Genomic DNA, 21,648 nt, shown 5'->3' on the forward strand with positions numbered 1-21,648 from the left:
GCCGATTGGCGTCACCTCGTGTGTGTTACAACCACACCTGTCCTGGCTCGTCCATCTCGTTAGTGGGAAGGTGTTTCACCTGTGCTGGCCCTGGTGATATTTAAAAACGACTGGGCCAGTGGTCTTGAGAGATGTGGAGGGTCAACACCTTTAGTTTGCGCTCCCGCTTTGATATCTAGATAAAGATTCATTTGTCTGATCTGCCCAGTTTGTTTTGCTTCCTGTCTTTCAGTTTGGGTTTTTATTTTGTTTGCCTCTTGGGAAAATTGAGTGTGTGTCTTTTTAGGTTCTAGTTGTTGTTGCTAGTCAACTTTCAGTGGACACCCCCATGAGTGTCTTTCAGAACCCCTCCTGTTTCGTTTTGGTTGTTGTCAGTGACTCTGTTCCCCTTCTGTTTGAGTGATATTCTTTGTTTTTTTTTGCTGGGGAACGTTACAAAATGGGTTTCAGTAGTGTTTTCAGTTAATTACTTTTGGCATGTCGCTAACTACTGGAACTACACAAAATATGGGTGAAGTAGACAATCTCTTCCTTTTATCAGACCTGCCCGAATCCTCACTTGAAACATTCATTTTTGTGTATTAAGCTAAATTACACATTCTGTTAACATTTGACCCCCAAAGTGATCTACTCTTGCAATATGTAGTCTAACATTTCAGATTTAGTTATGGTAATTATGAAGTAGTTTAATGATGTAGTTTCGTGCTTTTTTTCTCTCAAAGTCACTGAGTAAACTTTGTTTCTCAAGGGTAGCTTTAGTGTACAGTAGCCTAACTTCCAGTGTTCAGTAATTGGTAGCTTGGTAAACTATATTTTCAGAGTAGCTTTCCCAAAGCTGAAAATGCGGTCTCTGCTTTGCACTATGCCAGCTTTTCGCAAACTCGGCCCTGGGGTCCCTAAGGGGGGTATTTGGAGTTTTGCCCGCATCAAGCTTTGATTATTTGAATCAGCTGTGTAGTGCTAGGGCAAAAACCAAGGTAACACTTTATTTGGATAGTCCATCTGTAGATGCTCAACAGAATATCAGTAACATTTCCACTATCTACTAGATCTAACGTAACCTTAACCCTTATCCTGACCCTAAACTTACCCCTTACCCTTACCATAACCCTTATCCTGACCCTAAACTTACCCTTACCATAACCCTTATTCTAACCCTAAACTTACCCTTACCATAACCCTTATTCTAACCCTAAACTTACCCTTATTCTAACCCTAACCTTGGCCAGCAGTTGCTTATGAACAGATTGTTTGTTGATAGTATGACCAACTGTAGAGGATCTATAGATAGTGCAGATTTGCTATCCAATAAAGTGTGACCAAAATGATCCCCCTCTGGGGAATGCTGCACACAGCAATATAAGGAGATAGATTGGGGTTGAGGCCTTGTGATAGACTAGTGTCCTGTCCAGGGGGTGTAGTGTACATCAAGCTGCCTCACTACAGAAACAGGAGATGGACTAGTGTCCTGTCCAGGGGGTGTACTGGTACATCAAGCTGCCTCACACTACAGAAACAGGAGATGGACTAGTGTCCTGTCCAGGGGGTGTACTGGTACATCAAGCTGCCTCACTACAGAAACAGGAGATGGACTAGTGTCCTGTCCAGGGGGTGTACTGGTACATCAAGCTGCCTCACTACAGAAACAGGAGATGGACTAGTGTCCTGTCCAGGGGGTGTACTGGTACATCAAGCTGCCTCACTACAGAAACAGGAGATGGACTAGTGTCCTGTCCAGGGGGTGTACTGGTACATCAAGCTGCCTCACTACAGAAACAGGAGATGGACTAGTGTCCTGTCCAGGGGATGTACTGGTACATCAAGCTGCCTCACTTCAGGAACAGGACACAGGCGCCTACTCTATAAGCTGTTCCAGTTCACACAACCCAAGACTAGTGCATGGCTGCTTACTTACTCAGGAAGGGAGAGGTGGGAGGGAAAGAGAGGTGGGAGGGAAAGAGGGGTGGGAGGGAAAGAGGGGTGGGAGAGCGGCATGGAAGGCAGAGAGAGTGGGCAGATATTGTTGGGGAAGGAGTGGCGAGTGAGATTGGAAAAGTTTGAGAAGAGAGGAGGTGGCGGGTGGAGAGTATGAGTGTGGAATATGTGTGTGGCTATTTCTGGGTGTACACAGTTTAAAGTGGTTTCAGATTTCTCATCCTACGTCACACAGGCTCAGAATATAATACTGTGTCCGTGAGAAGCAGGGCTATTGCTCAATGCAAGCCATTTCAATATACACACCGTGTATACACACCACACATCGATGTATAAGCGGAGATGTCGGTCGGAACCAGTACCAGAACCTCGCAGGGCCGCTAAGCAGGGAACTTCAGAATTAAGAGGTTTTAATTCCTATTGGAATCCAGCCAGAGTGGGGATTTAAATCCTATTGGAATCCAGCCAGTGAGGATTTAATTCCTATTGGAATCCAGCCAGAGTGGGGATTTAAATCCTATTGGAATCCAGCCAGAGTGGGGATTTAAATTCTATTGGAATCCAGCCAGAGTGGGGATTTAAATCCTATTGGAATTCAGCCAGAGTGAGGATTTCATTCTTATTGGAATTCAGCCAGAGTGAGGATTTAATTCCTATTGGAATCCAGCCAGTGAGGATTTAATTCCTATTGGAATCCAGCCAGTGAGGATTTAATTCCTATTGGAATCCAGCCAGAGTGAGGATTTAAATCCTATTGCAATCCAGCCAGAGTGGGGATCTACAATACTTCTACATTGTTAGAGTATTGGTACAAAGCAAAAAAAACGCTCTGATCCTGCCTGTTACCAACATGCTCCTCTTAAGAATAAAGCAACACAGTTTATAAAGTTACTCTCCCACTTCATCTATTGTATAGTTCCAGTTCCGTGGTGTTATATCTAGCCTAGCTGTAGAAGAACGCACATCTGCACAGTTTCACATTGTACATCACTCTGTCGTTTAATGACATGTGCCATTCATCCGTAAAGCAGCACACTGTCGTAAACCATAACAACGTACAGTATGACGTACAGCACGTCGTACCATACATAACACGTGGGTTATAACAGTCGGACATAAACTGGTGGATGGAAGCAATGGCTAACGTGTTTTGAGGAAGCTAAACGACGTGTCTTGTTATTAATGTTTGAATCTACTTTTCCAGCTTGCTTTATTTCAACGGCTGGCCTCATTTCATTGTTTAGTGGTTGATGAGCACCCTGGGACGTTTTATCCCTACATTTCCTTCATACAGCTGAGTTTGAAAATGATTATATATATATAGTCGACATGATAACTTTTCAGCTAGCTAGCTAGAAGACGTGGTAAACAATGAAATGAACACACATCAGTCCAATCAAAGTAACCGGAGAAAATACGTCGATGGCTGATGACCTCAAGCCTGATTGGACGGGCACTGACCATGTAACTATGGCAGCACCCGAGAAGTCGCCTGTTTTTGTTTGCTAACTGATATGACACCAGTGGGAGGAAGTGTGATGCCAAATTGTCTGGTATGTTGACAATAAAGATTAAACGCTGCCAGTTCTGTAGTCTTAATGAGACTGACATAAAATCATGTGATACCAAAGAGATTGTTAGGGTTCTATTTTCAAGACAGTGAGCATTTCATCACGATATTGTGACACGAATGAATGGCAGAATTATATGTACATTACATTTACATTTAAGTCATTTAGCAGACGCTCTTATCCAGAGCGACTTACAAATTGGTGCATTCACCTTATGATATCCAGTGGAACAACCACTTTACAATAGTGCATCTAAATCTTTTAAGGGGGGGGGGGGAGGTTAGAAGGATTACTTGATCCTATCCTAGGTATTCCTTAAAGAGGTGGGGTTTCAGGTGTCTCCGGAAGGTGGTGATTGACTCCGCTGTCCTGGCGTCGTGAGGGAGCTTGTTCCACCATTGGGGTGTCAGAGCAGCGAACAGTTTTGACTGGGCTGAGCGGGAACTGTGCTTCCTCAGAGGTAGGGGGGCCAGCAGGCCAGAGGTGGATGAACGCAGTGCCCTTGTTTGGGTGTAGGGCCTAATCAGAGCCTGAAGGTATGGAGGTGCCGTTCCCTTCACAGCTCCGTAGGCAATCACCATGGTCTTGTAGCGGATGCGAGCTTCAACTGGAAGCCAGTGGAGAGAGCGGAGGAGCGGGGTGACGTGAGAGAACTTGGGAAGGTTGAACACCAGACGGGCTGCGGCGTTCTGGATGAGTTGTAGGGGTTTAATGGCACAGGCAGTGAGCCCAGCCAACAGCGAGTTGCAGTAATCCAGACGGGAGATGACAAGTGCCTGGATTAGGACCTGCGCCGCTTCCTGTGTGAGGCAGGGTCGTACTCTGCGAATGTTGTAGAGCATGAACCTACAGGATCGGGTCACCGCCTTGATGTTAGTGGAGAACGACAGGGTGTTGTCCAGGATCACGCCAAGGTTCTTAGCACTCTGGGAGAAGGACACAAGGGTGATGGCCACCTCAACCGTGATGGCGAGATCATGGAACGGGCAGTCCTTCCCCGGGAGGAAGAGCAGCTCCGTCTTGCCGAGGTTCAGCTTGAGGTGGTGATCCGTCATCCACACTGATATGTCTGACAGACATGCAGAGATGCGATTCGCCGCCTGGTTATCAGAAGGGGGAAAGGAGAAGATTAATTGTGTGTCGTCTGCATAGCAATGATAGGAGAGACCATGTGAGGATATGACAGAGCCAAGTGACTTGGTGTATAGCGAGAATAGGAGAGGGCCTAGAACAGAGCCCTGGGGGACACCAGTGGTGAGAGCGCATGGTGCAGAGACAGATTCTCGCCACGCCACCTGGTAGAAGCGACCTGTCAGGTAGGACGCAATCCAAGCGTGGGCCGCGCCGGAGATGCCCAACTCGGAGAGGAGGATCTGATGGTTCACAGTATCAAAGGCAGCAGATAGGTCTAGAAGGATGAGAGCAGAGGAGAGAGAGTTAGCTTTAGCAGTGCGGAGACCCTCCGTGACACAGAGAAGAGCAGTCTCAGTTGAATGCCCAGTCTTGAAACCTGACTGATTAGGATCAAGAAGGTCATTCTGAGAGAGATAGCAGGAGAGCTGGCCAAGGACGGCACGTTCAAGAGTTTTGGAGAGAAAAGAAAGAAGGGATACTGGTCTGTAGTTGTTGACATCGGAGGGATCGAGTGTAGGTTTTTTCAGAAGGGGTGCAACTCTCGCTCTCTTGAAGACGGAAGGGACTTAGCCAGCGGTCAAGGATGAGTTGATGAGCGAGGTGAGGTAGGGGAGAAGGTCTCCGGAAATGGTCTGGAGAAGAGAGGAGGGGATAGGGTCAAGTGTGCAGGTTGTTGGGCGGCCGGCCGTCACAAGACGCGAGATTTCATCTGGAGAGAGAGGGGAGAAAGAGGTCAAAGCACAGGGTAGGCCAGTGTGAGCAGGACCAGCGGTGTCGTTTGACTTAGCAAACGAGGATCGGATGTACTTACTCTTACTCTCTATCCTTTATCCCTCTTGCTCTTTATCTCTCTTACTCTCTATCCTTTCTCTCTTACAATAGCTTATAGGGGGATATACAGGGCTTGAGGTACCGGGACGCATGAGAAAAAAAGTGTCAATCACAAAGTAGCAGCGCAGCAGCGTAAACAGCCAAGTAGCATACTATATATGGTGGTGAAACGGACAGCGCTCTTCAAGTAGCCTACTATATATGGTGGTGAAACGGACAGCGCTCTTCAAGGTGCTGATTCCTTCAAACTATTTTAGATGTCACGCCCGTCATACGCATAGCCAATACCAGGAGTAGTCAAATCTGACCCTACGAGGTCCGGAGCCTGCTGGTTTTCTGTTCTATCTAATTATTGATTGCACACACCAGGTGTCCCAGGTGTAAAGCAGTCCCTGATTAGAGGGGAACAATGAAAAAAAGTACAGTGGAACTGGCTTCAAGATCCAGAGTTGAGTTTGAGGGGCCTGTAGTATCCCAACCTACTCTAGTATAGCTTACACAAGTCCGAATTTCTTATAGCCTAATTCTTGAGACATCAATGTACAGAAACACGTTTAGACGTCACTGCAGAACACGGGCCATATGCATATGAACACATACTCTGCTGTGGACCAAGAAATCAATGTAACAGTAGAACAAATATCACAATATCGGAATATAACTTCAAATAAAATAAATGAATGTAGGCTACAGCAGAACACACATATGAGGATATATAGGCCTCCATATGTTATAATATGAAGCACATTCACCTTAACTTCACAGTACAGAATTGTGTTCCTGTGTTAGTTTTCTAAACCTCCCACAATGACTTCCCCCATGTCAAGTCCATTTAACTCCTGACAGTCAATTTATTGTGGCTGTGACATTTATCCTCTTTGTTAGTCTGTTCGAAAGACTTCATTTTGAGTGTTGACTATAAGCTGGATGTACTCTTTAGCTTTGTCTACAGTGCTTGCTGCCACTAAATGCACCTTGGTTAGGGCATGTTCAATTTCTTGCTCAAAGCCATGAGAGGGCCTGTGACTGTGACGTTTAGCCTCTTGTAAGGCTGTCAGGAAGACTGTATATTTTTTTCTCTCTGTCAGATCTAATCAACTTCCTGCCCTGCAGTTTCACTTCCTCTGTTTAGCTCCCCAGCGACCGGACGAACATGCCCGTTACCATGGAGAGACCGTGAACTTAATTGATCAGGGAATATGAGAATATATTAATAGAATGTGCTTTTCAGGGTTTCAGAGAGAGAAGCACCAATGATACTTTCATTCTGGTTTTGATTGATTAAAGTAACACCTCTAACCTAAACAACACTTGATTATAGACTACTGTCCTTATTTGTCTCTCTCTCTCTGTGTTATCTATCTCTCAGATAGATTGGGCACCAGTGTCAATGATAGAATTATGTTTATGACAATGCAGATGTTGGTTGACTGGTTAATATATCTGCCCTCCCACCTATAGCCTCTATCCTCTCCACCCCGCCCTCTATCCTCTCCACCCCGCCCTCTATCCTCTCCACCCCTGCCCTCTATCCTCTCCACCCCTGCCCTCTATCCTCTCCACCCCTGCCCTCTATCCTCTCCACCCCTGCCCTCTATCCTCTCCACCCCCGCCCTCTATCCTCTCCACCCCCGCCCTCTATCCTCTCCTATTGTCCCATACAATCTATACTCTTATTTATGCTTTGGGCGAGTGCACTGCAGTTCTCCCTCGAGTTCGTGACCCCGACTATGAATACCAGTGCTGTAGATAATAGAAGACAGAGAGAGAGAGAGGCGGAAGAGGAGGGGTCGTTGGGGTGTTTTCCAGTAAAGAATACTTACGTTCAACGGTCTTCTGCAAAGCAGAAGTGCGAGCGCATTTCTTCTTCAACTCGTCTGACAGAATAGCGGAATACTTCACCGAGGGACGTTCGTTGATAGTTAGATGGAAAATGGAGATTGTAATTGGTCTACTTCTTTCATCATTGTCTCTGTATTGTGACTTCATCGGTAAGTTAGACTTCGGTCTAATTCCACAACTCTGTGACAAGTGCGGAATTAAGTTGAGTTTGATAGTTTAGGTATTTTTCTGTTTCGTTACCTTAAATATATTTTAGTACTGTGCATTTGATTAAGTATTGTAGATAACTAATGACTGACAGTGAATGGTTGAATTCTTCCCACCATTGTTCAATGACGTACTAAATTCCATGTGTGTGTACGTGTTAGTGGTGCGCGGGTCAGCTGTTTGTTCACCCGCACCCGCCCGCAACCGCTAATAACCCGTCCACAGCAACCCGACTATATGTGATAAAGTGAAAGTCTGAGGTCTGCACCCAACCCTAACCCGCAAATATAGAAAATATGCTATAGGCTACAGTCAAAGACGGCGTAACGATATTTGACAGGGGGAGTAGGATTTTTTTTAAACCTGATTTAGATATAAATTATAATTTCCGACATTTTGGTAGGCTATTTGTTAGTCAACTAATCTATAATTACATTAATGTAGCTTCTCTTTTGTCATTATATGTTGACCTAGAACACCAAATAAACCCTTGATCAACATAATGTAATAGATCGATAGAATGAACACTTCAATCTAGTTGACATCTGTAAAGTTTTCTGTTTTCTTTCGCAGAGCGAAGACGTTTAGAGACCGGCGAGAAAATACAATAACGCAACTGTCACGGGTGTCATAGGGTAAAGACCAAGACGCAGCGGGAAAATATATACTCATCTTCTTTTTATTTGGTGAAGAAGGAAAACACAAACGAACTAGCCAGTCTTGTCAGGCACACAGCTAAACAAGCACAATCTCCCACAAAAACCCATGAAAAACAAACTCCTAATTATAGGACCATCAATCAGAGGCAACAATAACCAGCTGCCTCCAATTGAAGGTCCAACCCCAATTAACTACACATAGAAATACAAAAGACTAGATAGAACATAGAAAATATACTAACATAGAACATAGACTAACAAACCCCGAACCACATAAACCAAACACCCCTCTACCTAAATACTCAGCCCAAACCACATGAAACAAACACCCCCTGCCACGTCCTGACCAAACTATAATAACAAATAACCCATATTACTGGTCAGGACGTGACAGCAACAACAACAAAAAAACGGGAAAGATTTTCAGTGCAAAATGTCCAAATGACATCAGTTTGACCGGTTGTAAGGAGAAAGAAAGCTGTGAAAATGAAACCCAATGTGTTTCTAATAAGATTGCAGTTCGGCTTCGATGCGTATTTTATGTGGTTGAAATACTATCAGGTTTTATGATGTTTAATGATAAAGATATCACCTCTACAGATGGTATCTAACTGAGCATTGTATTCTCTCAAGATGTAGATCTAAAGAAATCATATTTCTCCACACCTGTTCCCAAGTCCACATTTTGTCTACATTTGGTGTATCATTTTACTGCAAGAAATGTTTAGTTCTGCAAGAGTTAATAGTAAGGCTAAGTGAGAAGTTATAGACCTACCAACAGATTTCCGTTTCCATGTAACCCATCTAAACAGTAAGCTACAGTTCCTTAACATGCCATAGCCCCATTTGAAGTCCCGTCTTGTGACTGTCGGATTTATACAGCGTCTCCTAATCATCAATCTCTTTTACCACTTTACCACTTCTTTTCCAAATATTACTTTTCTGGCCCTCCCTTCTCTTTATTTTCATCTTGCAGATACATGAACGTTAGACAATAATATCGTCCTGTTTTTTTTAATGAAAAGCAATAAAGTTTTAACTTGACCTTTGTCTTCCAGATGCTGAGTGCCTGGTGATCAGTCCTGCCAGGCTGGTGGTGAAGTATGGAGACCCAGCCTCCTCTAACTGCAGCTCAGATACCCCTGTAGAGATGGGCTGGGAAGCCACCCAGGGAGGGACAGGTCTAACAGACAAGGAGGTGAAGTTTCTAAACTGGAGGGTGGACAGGTAAGAGAGGCAGACACAGCTGAGACCTTTAAAACTCGTTAAAAAAGGCTTCAATAGCCTTTAATTAATGGTTTTACTGGTATTTTAGACCATTCTGGCTTCTATTTTTCATTGATTTATTTTAACTGCACTTTAAATATTTCATGACAGTGTGAATGACTGGAATAACAAACCTAGGTGCTACACAGAGGGAGGCCAGTGTCAGAAACAGCTGGACATCACAGTTTATAGTGAGTAACGTCTCTCTCTTATCTTCTCTGGTGTTTCAGAATGTATTCTTAGTATGGCTCTGCACTGTTAAATCACTGTGTGTGTTTCCATTCCTCCACAGAGCTTCCAGACAGCGTCTCCATCAGCTATAGGAAGTACCCGGATCCGATGGTTGAGAAGCATCAGTACCAGCTACAGTGTCTTGTCCAGAACATCGCTCCTATTGAGACACTCAGGGTGACCTTCTACAAAGTCAATACCACTGGTGAACAGACAGAATTAGACACACAACATAAATCCAAGGACAACATCAAGACACCAGAGAATGGGGCCTATACTCTGGACTTCACCCCGAGTAGAGATGATGACGGGGCCCAGTTGTGGTGTTCAGCCATGTTGGATCTGGGACCAGAGGGACCCCAACCTCCTCCTGTGATGGAATCAGACCGCCTCAACATCAACGTGCTCTGTGAGTCCATCTGCTTCTCTGTCTCCACACATTTAGTACAACTGTTAGTTAGATACCAGACGAGTCATGACGTTGACTGATGTTGTTTTCACTTCATATTCTCTCATTAATCAACTTGTTTCTCATCTCTTTCTCTATCTCCTATGAATCTTTCTCCCTCATTCTCACTCTCTCTCTCGTTCTCTCTCCCTCCCCCTCTCAACCTCTCTCATTCTCTTTCTCACACTCATTCCCTCTCCCTTCCTCTCCTTCTCTCTCCATCTCTCTCTGTCTCTCTCTCTCTCTCTCCCTCCTCTCCCCCCTCTCTTCTAGACAAGCCTCTGATCAATATGAGTCCTGGATGTTTCTCCATGAACATCACAGAGGGCGACACCCAATCACTGGCATGTAGTGCAAAGGGTAACCCCGCCCCCTCCTACGATTGGTTGCGCCCCCAATCCGCCCCCGCCCCCAACACCACAGAAGGTAGATCCGTAGTGACCATCACCAACATGGCCAAGTCTCACTCTGGAGAGTACACCTGCATCGCCAGAAATCACCTGGGAAACAGCACCTGTACTGTTAACGTGGAGGTCACAGGTGAGATGGATGGATGGATGATTGGTTGGATGTTTGGTTGGCAGGTAGGTTGACAGATTCGTCCGTCGGTCTCAGTCGGGGGTCGTTCAGGGTCGTTCGGGGGTAGTTCAGGGTCGTTTGAGGGTCGTTCGGGGTCAGTTGGGCGAGAAGATCCATTTTTTTTTAAATTCAACAATAGAATTCACACCTCGTATAATGAAAACCTCTCCCCTGTGTGACCGTGCTCTCCTCGTCATGAAAACCTCTCCCCTATGTGACCGCGCTCTCCTTGTATCATTAAAAATTGTCCCCTGTGTGACCGTGCTCTCCTCGTCATGAAAACCTCCCCTGTGTGACCGCGCTCTCCTTGTATCATTAAAAATTGTCCCCTGTGTGACCGTGCTCTCCTCGTCATGAAAACCTCTCCCCTATGTGACCGCGCTCTCCTTGTATCATTAAAAATTGTCCCCTGTGTGACCGTGCTCTCCTCGTCATGAAAACCTCTCCCGTGTGACCTTGCTCTCCTCGTACAATGGAAACATCTCCCCTGTGTGACCGCGCTCTCCTCGTCATGAAAACCTCTCCCCTATGTGACCGCGCTCTCCTTGTATCATTAAAAATTGTCCCCTGTGTGACCGTGTTCTGCTCATCATGAAAACCTCTCCCCTATGTGACCGCGCTCTCCTTGTATCATTAAAAATTGTCCCCTGTGTGACTGTGCTCTCCTCGTCATGAAAAGCTCATCTCTGGAATTGAGGAGGAGCATCCCAACATGGAAACACTAACGCCGAATAAAAGCCCCATAGCTCCAATGTGATATCAACTTTCACATAATCATTGGTGTTACTCAATACAAGCGTTGTGATTTTGACATTCCAGGTGTGTTTATGTTATTTGAAACCCGACACAGCTCATTACTATACGATGTGTCTATTCTATAGTTGAATTGTGAATAATTCTCCCCCCCACATACAGCTAACATAGGGCAGGGCTCTCCAACTCTGTTCCTGGAGAGCTACCGTCCTGTAGGTTTTAACTCCAACTCTGTTCGTGGAGAGATACCCTCCTGTAGGTTTTAACTCCAACCCTGTTCCTGGAGAGATACCATCCTGTAGGTTTATACTCCAACCCTGTTCCTGGAGAGCTACCCTCCTGTAGGTTTATACTCCAACCCTGTTCCTGGAGAGATACCCTCCTGTAGGTTTATACTCCAACCCTGTTCCTGGAGAGCTATCCTCCTGTAGGTTTATACTCCAACCCTGTTCCTGGAGAGATACCGTCCTGTAGGTTTTAACTCCAGCCCAGTTGTAACTAACCTGGATTCATCTTATCAACCAGCTAATTACTAGAATCAGGTGTGCTAAATTAGGGTTGGCATGAACCTACAGGAGGGTAGCTCTCCAGGAACAGAGTTGGAGATAAAACCTACAGGATGGTAGCTCTCCAGGAACAGGGTTGGAGTTAAAACCTACAGGAGGGTATCTCGTCCAGGAACAGAGTTGGAGATAAAACCTACAGGATGGTAGCTCTCCAGGAACAGGGTTGGAGTATAAACCTACAGGACGGTATCTCTCCAGGAACAGGGTTGGAGATAAAACCTACAGGACGGTAGCTCTCCAGGAACAGAGTTGGAGTATAAACCTACAGGACGGTATCTCTCCAGGAACAGAGTTGGAGTATAAACCTACAGGACGGTAGCTCTCCAGGAACAGGGTTGGAGTATAAACCTACAGGAGGGTATCTCTCCAGGAACAGAGTCTGGAGTATAAACCTACAGGACGGTAGCTCTCCAGGAACAGGGTTGGAGTATAAACCTACAGGAGGGTATCTCTCCAGGAACAGAGTTGGAGTATAAAACCTACAGGAGGGTATCTCTCCAGGAACAGAGTTGGAGAGCCCTAGAGGGAAAATAGAGAAGGTCATGTTAACCTGGAGTTCTGTTCAGTAGACATGAAACAGAAAAAGACACTGATGTAGCCTCTGATAGGGCAGCACTAAACACTGATGTAGTCTCTGAAAGGGCAGCACTAACACTGATGTAGTCTCTGAAAGGGCAGCACTAACACTGATGTAGTCTCTGATAGGGCAGCATTAACACTGATGTAGCCTCTGATAGGGCAGCATAAACACTGATGTAGCCTCTGATAGGGCAGCACTAACACTGATGTTGCCTCTGAAAGGGCAGCACTAACACTGATGTAGTCTCTGAAAGGGCAGCACTAACACTGATGTAGCCTCTGAAAGGGCAGCACTGACACTGATGTAGTCTCTGAAAGGGCAGCACTGACACTGATGTAGCCTCTGAAAGGGCAGCACTAACACTGATGTAGCCTCTGAAAGGGCAGCACTAACACTGATGTAGCCTCTGAAAGGGCAGCACTAACACTGATGTAGTCTCTGAAAGGGCAGCACTGACACTGATGTAGCCTCTGAAAGGGCAGCACTAACACTGATGTAGCCTCTGAAAGGGCAGCACTAACACTGATGTAGCCTCTGAAAGGGCAGCACTAACACTGATGTAGTCTCTGATAGGGCAGCATTAACACTGATGTAGTCTCTGAAAGGGCAGCACTAAACACTGATGTAGTCTCTGAAAGGGCAGCACTAAACACTGATGTAGTCTCTGAAAGGGCAGCACTAAACATTGATGTAGTCTCTGAAAGGGCAGCACTAACACTGATGTAGCCTCTGAAAGGGCAGCACTAACACTGATGTAGTCTCTGATAGGGCATCACTAAACACTGATGTAGCCTCTGATAGGGCAGCACTAACACTGATGTAGCCTCTGAAAGGGCAGCACTAACACTGATGTAGTCTCTGAAAGGGCAGCACTAACACTGATGTAGTCTCTGAAAGGGCAGCACTAACACTGATGTAGTCTCTGAAAGGGCAGCACTAACACTGATGTAGTCTCTGAAAGGGCAGCACTAACACTGATGTAGTCTCTGAAAGGGCAGCACTAACACTGATGTAGCCTCTGAAAGGGCAGCACTAACACTGATGTAGCCTCTGAAAGGGCAGCACTAACACTGATGTAGCCTCTGAAAGGGCAGCACTAACACTGATGTAGCCTCTGAAAGGGCAGCACTAACACTGATGTAGTCTCTGATAGGGCAGCACTAACACTGATGTAGTCTCTGATAGGGCAGTACTAAACACTGATGTAGTCTCTGAAGGATGCAATGCTCATTTCCCCTCTCTATTCCTTTAAACTTTGGGGTGGTTGTCTTGGTAACGGTAGGTAATGTGCAAAAACACTTCAGAGTAAAACAAATCTAATCTGAGTGTCCATGTATATGGAGGATGGGAATTGTATCATTACTGAGATCCACATATGAATGTGGTATAAATCAAAACTCTAAAGGTAGGACTCGTGTCGGACTCGTGTCGTTTTTTTTATGTTTACACATTGGGGGAAAATATCAGATATATATCAGACATGCCAAATTATTGGCATAAGATCAGAATTGGGCTGCCTGTGTAAACGCAGCCTAAACGTATGTTTCCCTCCTCAGGAGCTTCCTGTCAGGCTGCTGGAAGTGCCATGGTGGCTGTGCTGCTCCTCCAGCTGATTCATTGGCTGTAAGACCACTTCCTGAACCCACTGATTGGCTGAATACATGTGATAATTTTTTTACAACTGTGAGTGGGGGCTGTCTGTCCACTTTCTGCTAACTATTGATTCATTATTTTATTGATTGATTGATTTATTGATCGATAACCATGCCTACAATACTTTGATAATATTACCTTGTAACTTTATGATTTTGCCTTATATACAGAACCAGTCAAATGTTTGGACCCACCTACACATTCAATGGTTTTTCTTTATTTGTACTATTTTCTACATTGTAGATAGTGTGCACAGCTCTCATCAAGGCAAAGGGTGGCTACTTTGAAGAATCTAAAATATATTTTGATTTGTTGAACACTTCTTGGTTACTACATGATTCCATATGTGCTATTTCATAGTTTTGATGTCTTCACTATTATTCTACAATGTAGAAAATAGTAAAAATAAAGAAATACCCTGGAATAGTAGGTGTGTCGAAACTTTCGATTGATACTGTATATGTGTGTGTGTGTGTGTGTGTGTATGTATGTATGTATGTATGTGTGTATATATATATATATGAAATGAATTAAATCCATTATATATGTATATGGATTTAATTCATTTTACAAATTGTATTGCCTGCATTTTATTTCACTATCTCTGACCATTCGTGATCTTAGTCAGCTATGACACATAATACTTAATTTCACATTTCCTTATTAAGTTATGGTGTCAGATAAAATACAGTGAACTAGACTTTGTTAATATACAAATGGCGTTGGTCCAGGTGAGGATTTTTTCTGCACTAGTGTGTCAATAGCAGGACATCTTTGACTCTAGATTACACCGACTTAACCTACTTTACATTGTTTGCGAGATCAGACATGATATCATTCTAATCCGAGTGTTCATTTTAGGCAGTTGTTTTCATTTCAGCGCGTCTAATTTGTAAACATTTCAACTGTATTAAATTATAACTTTTTTCAATTCCATAAAACATTAACATGATCTTGTGATGTAAGAGTCGAGACCGTGACGAAGCTTTAGAGTTCTTATCGATTCAACGGTAAAACAATGTGTTCCATTGGTCCCATTTCAGCCATTATTGGGGTCATATGCATATGAACACACACTCTGCTGTGGGGCTTTACAACACATCAATGTAACACACATTCTGCTGTGGGGCTTTACAACACATCAATGTAACACACATTCTGCTGTGGGGCTTTACAACACATCAATGTAACACACATTCTGCTGTGGGGCTTTACAACACATCAATGTAACACACATTCTGCTGTGGGGCTTTACAACACATCAATGTAACACACATTCTGCTGTGGGGCTTTACAACACATCAATGTAACACACATTCTGCTGTGGGGCTTTACAACACATCAATGTAACACACATTCTGCTGTGGGGCTTTACAACACATCAATGTAACACACATTCTGCTGTGGGGCTTTACAACACATCAATGTAACAGTAGAACAAATATCACAATATCGGAATATAACTTCAAATAAAATAAATGAATGTAGGCTACAGCAGAACACACATATGAGGATATATAGGCCTCCATATGTTATAATATGAAGCACATTCACCTTAACTTCACAGTACACAACAAGTTTGTAAAGGAAAAATATAAATCCTACCTTTTTTAGTTTTCAAAACCTCCCACAACGGATCTTCCCAAGTCAAGTCCATTTAACTCCTGACAGTCAATTTGTTGCTCAAAGCCGTTAGAGGGCCTGTGGCTGTCACGTTTAGTCTCTTGTAAGGCTGTTCGAAAGACTGAGTCAATGTTTTCATTTTGAGTGTTAACTATAAGCTGGATGTACTCTTTAGCCTTGTCTATAAGGCTTGCTGCCACTAAATGCACCTTGGTTTGGGCATGTTCAAAACCCCTTTTTTCCTGAGGCATCTGTGTGGACATTAGTGGTACTGTACGTTCCACCCATTCTTCTGTTAGTTTAATCCCTCCAGTCTTTCCTAGACCCCAAACTCCCTACCGTTTTAACATGTTGTACAGCCCAGCTCTGAATTCTCTATGACAAAGCTAGGGGTTATACATTTAATTGTTCTTGAACTGAGCCTCCATCCACATTGTACCTGCTCTGAGCACTTCGTCGCCACCTGGGCGGCGGGAGAAATAACGAGGAAGCAACATGATTTAACTCTGATCGCTTTTATTAGAATGTTTACAGCGCCAACAGTGAAACAGTGAATGAATCATGCCGTGAGAGGAACTGGATCCAGTTCTGGCAGTAGTGACAGTGTAGATGTTTCAGCTGCTGGTCTCGGAGGGAGTAACAAAGGTTTTTCTCTGACTTTTTTGGTAAAAATTCCAAACTAATGACTGCAAGACTTCCAAAGAGATAATCAACATTTTATTGTTTTCTAATCTACTTGGCAATACACCGCTTTATGGTGATTTGGTAACTTGTTTTGGGTTTGCAGAGCCAACGCGGATGGAGTCACTCCTCTTCCTGTTTCTCTCATATGGTAATATACAATACCCTACATAGTGCACTACTTCTGGCCAGGGCTCCGACCAGGGCTCTGACCAAAAGTAGTGCACTATGTAGGAAATAGTGGCATTTGGGGCAAAGACATCATGTCAAGGACATGGCAGCTTTCCCTTAGATGAGCCAACATCCTGGGCTGCAGGTAGTCATTCAGGAGAAAAATCCTGCAGGAATCTTGCAGATAGTCCTCAAATAAATCCTGCAGGATTTTATCCTGAATGACTAACTACAGGATTCCTACAGGAATCGTCCTACAGCAAAATGACCCCACAATCCTGTGGGATATCCTGTAGATTCCTGCAGGTAATTCCACAAGATTTTCAGGGCCATTTTCCTGTAGGACAACTTGCCGGATCCCTTCCTCGTCCTTCATAGAGAATTTACTGTAGGACAATACACATGTTTTCAAAAGAATGGACAGAAAGCACAAGATATCAGACTGCATGGCAATTTTATTATTCAATGCCGCAACAAAGGATGAGTTTGATTGGTCCATTTCAGCTTCAGCTCTACATAAAATATTATTCCTAGGAGAATCACCTGAATGGCTGTCCAGTGTTGCTGCCTGTCAGTCTCACTGTTGTTCATAGACTCGGCCTTAACTGGGGAGGAGGGGACAGAGATTCTTAACTGGGGAGGAGAGGACAGAGATTCTTAACTGGGGAGGAGAGGACAGAGATTCTTAACTGGGGGAGGAGAGGACAGAGATTCTTAACTGGGGAGGAGAGGACAGAGATTCTTAACTGGGGAGGAGAGGACAGAGATTCTTAACTGGGGAGGAGAGGACAGAGATTCTTAACTGGGGAGGAGAGGACAGAGATTCTTAACTGGGGGAGGAGAGGACAGAGATTCTTAACTGGGGAGGAGAGGACAGAGATTCTTAACTGGGGAGGAGAGGACAGAGATTCTAAACTGGGGAGGAGAGGAGAGAGATGAGAGGATTTAATGGCAGAAACTCTGTCTGTAATCAGAGAGTCCACGATATAACAGCTGAAACTGTGTGTTGTGTTCCCTTTGCCTGCATGGCTGTCCAGTGTTACTGACTGTGTTAGTCAGTCTCACTGTTGTTCATAGGCTCGGTCATAACTGGGGAGGAGAGGAAAGAGATGAGGGCAGAGTTCACAGGATGTAACAGCAGAAACTGTGTGTGTGTGTGTGTGTGTGTGTGTGTGTGTGTGTGTGTGGTGTGTGTGTGTGTGTGTGTGTGTGTGTGTGTGTGTGTGTGTGTGTGTGTGTGTGTGTGTGTGTGTGTGTGTGTGTGTGTGTGTGTGTGTTAGATGAGGAACAGTGACAAAGGAAATCAGAAGTAACAGTTAGGTCATACTTACCAGAATAGTACGAACTATCATAAATCCACCTCAATGAAATGGGTCGTAACTCGGAACAGAAACAAACATGATCGTTGTTAAACATCGTTATGAAGCCCAAGTATGTGGTATTACTGATAGGCTATCAACTCAGTCTAGACAATCATATTATATTAAACATGTTACAAAAGAACACAACTTCCTTTTTACTTTTATTGATATTCTCCTAATAGCAGTACTGTATCTCTGCTGAATGTCATGTCTTTCTGCTATTAGCAGTACTGTATGTCATGTCTTTCTGCTATTAGCAGTACTGTATCTCTGCTGAATGTCATGTCTTTCTGTTATTAGCAGTACTGTATCTCTGCTGTATGTCATGTCTTTCTGCTATTAGCAGTACTGTATCTCTGCTGTATGTCATGTCTTTCTGTTATTAGCAGTACTGTATCTCTGCTGTATGTCATGTCTTTCTCCTGTTAGCAGTACTGTATCTCTGCTGTATGTCATGTCTTTCTCCTGTTAGCAGTACTGTATCTCTGCTGTATGTCATGTCTTTCTCCTGTTAGCAGTACTGTATCTCTGCTGAATGTCATGTCTTTCTGCTATTAGCAGTACTGTATCTCTGCTGTATGTCATGTCTTTCTGCTATTAGCAGTACTGTATCTCTGCTGTATGTCATGTCTTTCTGCTATTAGCAGTACTGTATCTCTGCTGTATGTCATGTCTTTCTGCTATTAGCAGTACTGTATCTCTGCTGTATGTCATGTCTTTCTGCTATTAGCAGTACTGTATCTCTGCTGTATGTCATGTCTTTCTGCTCTTAGCACTACTGTATCTCTGCTGTATGTCATGTCTTTCTGCTATTAGCAGTACTGTATCTCTGCTGTATGTCATGTCTTTCTGCTATTAGCAGTACTGTATCTCTGCTGTATGTCATGTCTTTCTGCTATTAGCAGTACTGTATCTCTGCTGTATGTCATGTCTTTCTGCTATTAGCAGTACTGTATCTCTGCTGTATGTCATGTCTTTCTGCTATTAGCAGTACTGTATGTCATGTCTTTCTGCTATTAGCAGTACTGTATGTCTGCTGTATGTCATGTCTTAATGCTATTAGCAGTACTGTATCTCTGCTGTGTGTCATGTCTTTCTGCTATTAGCAGTACTGTATGTCATGTCTTTCTGCTATTAGCAGTACTGTATCTCTGCTGTATGTCATGTCTTTCTGCTATTAGCAGTACTGTATCTCTGCTGTGTGTCATGTCTTTCTGCTATTAGCAGTACTGTATGTCATGTCTTTCTGCTATTAGCAGTACTGTATCTCTGCTGTATGTCATGTCTTTCTCCTGTTAGCAGTACTGTATCTCTGCTGTATGTCATGTCTTTCTGCTATTAGCAGTACTGTATGTCATGTCTTTCTGCTATTAGCAGTACTGTATCTCTGCTGTATGTCATGTCTTTCTGCTATTAGCAGTACTGTATCTCTGCTGTATGTCATGTCTTTCTGCTATTAGCAGTACTGTATCTCTGCTGTATGTCATGTCTTTCTGCTATTAGCAGTACTGTATGTCATGTCTTTCTGCTATTAGCAGTACTGTATGTCTGCTGTATGTCATGTCTTAATGCTATTAGCAGTACTGTATCTCTGCTGTGTGTCATGTCTTTCTGCTATTAGCAGTACTGTATGTCATGTCTTTCTGCTATTAGCAGTACTGTATCTCTGCTGTATGTCATGTCTTTCTGCTATTAGCAGTACTGTATCTCTGCTGTGTGTCATGTCTTTCTGCTATTAGCAGTACTGTATGTCATGTCTTTCTGCTATTAGCAGTACTGTATCTCTGCTGTATGTCATGTCTTTCTCCTGTTAGCAGTACTGTATCTCTGCTGTATGTCATGTCTTTCTGCTATTAGCAGTACTGTATGTCATGTCTTTCTGCTATTAGCAGTACTGTATCTCTGCTGTATGTCATGTCTTTCTGCTATTAGCAGTACTGTATCTCTGCTGTATGTCATGTCTTTCTGCTATTAGCAGTACTGTATCTCTGCTGTATGTCATGTCTTTCTGCTATTAGCAGTACTGTATGTCATGTCTTTCTGCTATTAGCAGTACTGTATCTCTGCTGTATGTCATGTCTTTCTGCTATTAGCAGTACTGTATATCTGCTGTATGTCATGTCTTTCTGCTATTAGCAGTACTGTATCTCTGCTGTATGTCATGTCTTTCTGCTATTAGCAGTACTGTATGTCATGTCTTTCTGCTATTAGCAGTACTGTATCTCTGCTGTATGTCATGTCTTTCTGCTATTAGCAGTACTGTATGTCTGCTGTATGTCATGTCTTAATGCTATTAGCAGTACTGTATCTCTGCGGTATGTCATGTCTTTCTCCTGTTAGCAGTACTGTATGTCATGTCTTTCTGCTATTAGCAGTACTGTATCTCTGCTGTATGTCATGTCTTAATGCTATTAGCAGTATTGAATCTCGGCTGTATGTCATGTCTTAATGCTATTAGCAGTATTGAATCTCTGCTGTATGTCATGTCTTTCTCCTGTTAGCAGTACTGTATGTCATGTCTTTCTGCTATTAGCAGTACTGTATCTCTGCTGTATGTCATGTCTTTCTCCTGTTAGCAGTACTGTATGTCATGTCTTTCTCCTATTAGCAGTACTGTATCTCTGCTCTATGTCATGTCTTTCTCCTATTAGCAGTACTGTATCTCTGCTCTATGTCATGTCTTTCTCCTATTAGCAGTACTGTAGCTCTGCAATACGTCATGTCTTTCTCCTATTAGCAGTACTGTAGCTCTGCTCTATGACTTTCGTCTTACTGTGTGTCTATTCCTTCTCTGTCTGTCACGTCTCTGTTTGTCCCGTCTCTGTTTGTCCCGTCTCTGTTTGTCCCGTCTCTGTCTGTCCCGTCTCTGTCTGTCCCGTCTCTGTCTGTCACGTCTCTGTTTGTCACGTCTCTGTCTGTCACGTCTCTGTCTGTCACGTCTCTGTCTGTCACGTCTCTGTTTGTCACGTCTCTGTCTGTCACGTCTCTGTCTGTCACGTCTCTGTCTGTCACGTCTGTTTGTCACGTCTCTGTCTGTCCCGTCTCTGTCTGTCACGTCTGTTTGTCACGTCTCTGTCTGTCCCGTCTCTGTCTGTCACGTCTCTGTCTGTCACGTCTCTGTCTGTCACGTCTCTGTTTGTCACGTCTCTGTTTGTCACGTCTCTGTCACGTCTGTTTGTCCCGTCTCTGTTTGTCCCGTCTCTGTCTGTCCCACGTCTGTCTGTCACGTCTCTGTCTGTCACGTCTCTGTCTGTCACGTCTCTGTCTGTCACGTCTGTCTGTCACGTCTGTCTGTCACGTCTGTCTGTCACGTCTGTCTGTCACGTCTGTTTGTCCCGTCTCTGTCACGTCTCTGTTTGTCCCGTCTCTGTTTGTCCCGTCTCTGTTTGTCCCGTCTCTGTTTGTCCCGTCTCTGTCTGTCACGTCTCTGTCACGTCTCTGTCTGTCCCGTCTCTGTCTGTCACGTCTCTGTCACGTCTGTTTGTCCCGTCTCTGTCACGTCTCTGTTTGTCCCGTCTCTGTTTGTCCCGTCTCTGTTTGTCACGTCTCTGTCTGTC

The 21,648-nt window shown here is 44.1% G+C and overlaps 1 protein-coding gene across 3 annotated transcripts; it reads left to right on the plus strand.

Annotated features, from left to right (window-relative positions):
• Positions 1-7,125: 7,125 nt before the first annotated feature.
• On the plus strand, positions 7,126-15,207 carry LOC106595424 (vascular cell adhesion protein 1). Of its 3 annotated transcripts, none has more exons than XM_045690620.2 (6): positions 7,126-7,462; positions 9,238-9,406; positions 9,584-9,636; positions 9,738-10,085; positions 10,398-10,664; positions 14,159-15,207. In XM_045690620.2, the coding sequence occupies exons 1-6, from the start codon at positions 7,405-7,407 to the stop codon at positions 14,227-14,229; spliced, it is 966 nt and encodes a 321-aa protein (XP_045546576.1). In that variant the 5' UTR covers positions 7,126-7,404; the 3' UTR covers positions 14,230-15,207. The 3 variants fall into 3 exon arrangements, with proteins under 3 accessions (XP_045546576.1, XP_045546574.1, XP_045546577.1); XM_045690618.2 differs by having other exon boundaries at positions 7,131-7,462; positions 9,557-9,636; XM_045690621.2 differs by lacking the exon at positions 7,126-7,462 and adding an exon at positions 8,138-8,155 and having other exon boundaries at positions 9,557-9,636.
• Positions 15,208-21,648: the final 6,441 nt, after the last annotated feature.

This window comes from Salmo salar, chromosome 12 (assembly GCF_965601325.2).
Source record: "Salmo salar chromosome 12, fSalSal1, whole genome shotgun sequence".
NCBI lineage: Eukaryota > Metazoa > Chordata > Actinopteri > Salmoniformes > Salmonidae > Salmo > Salmo salar.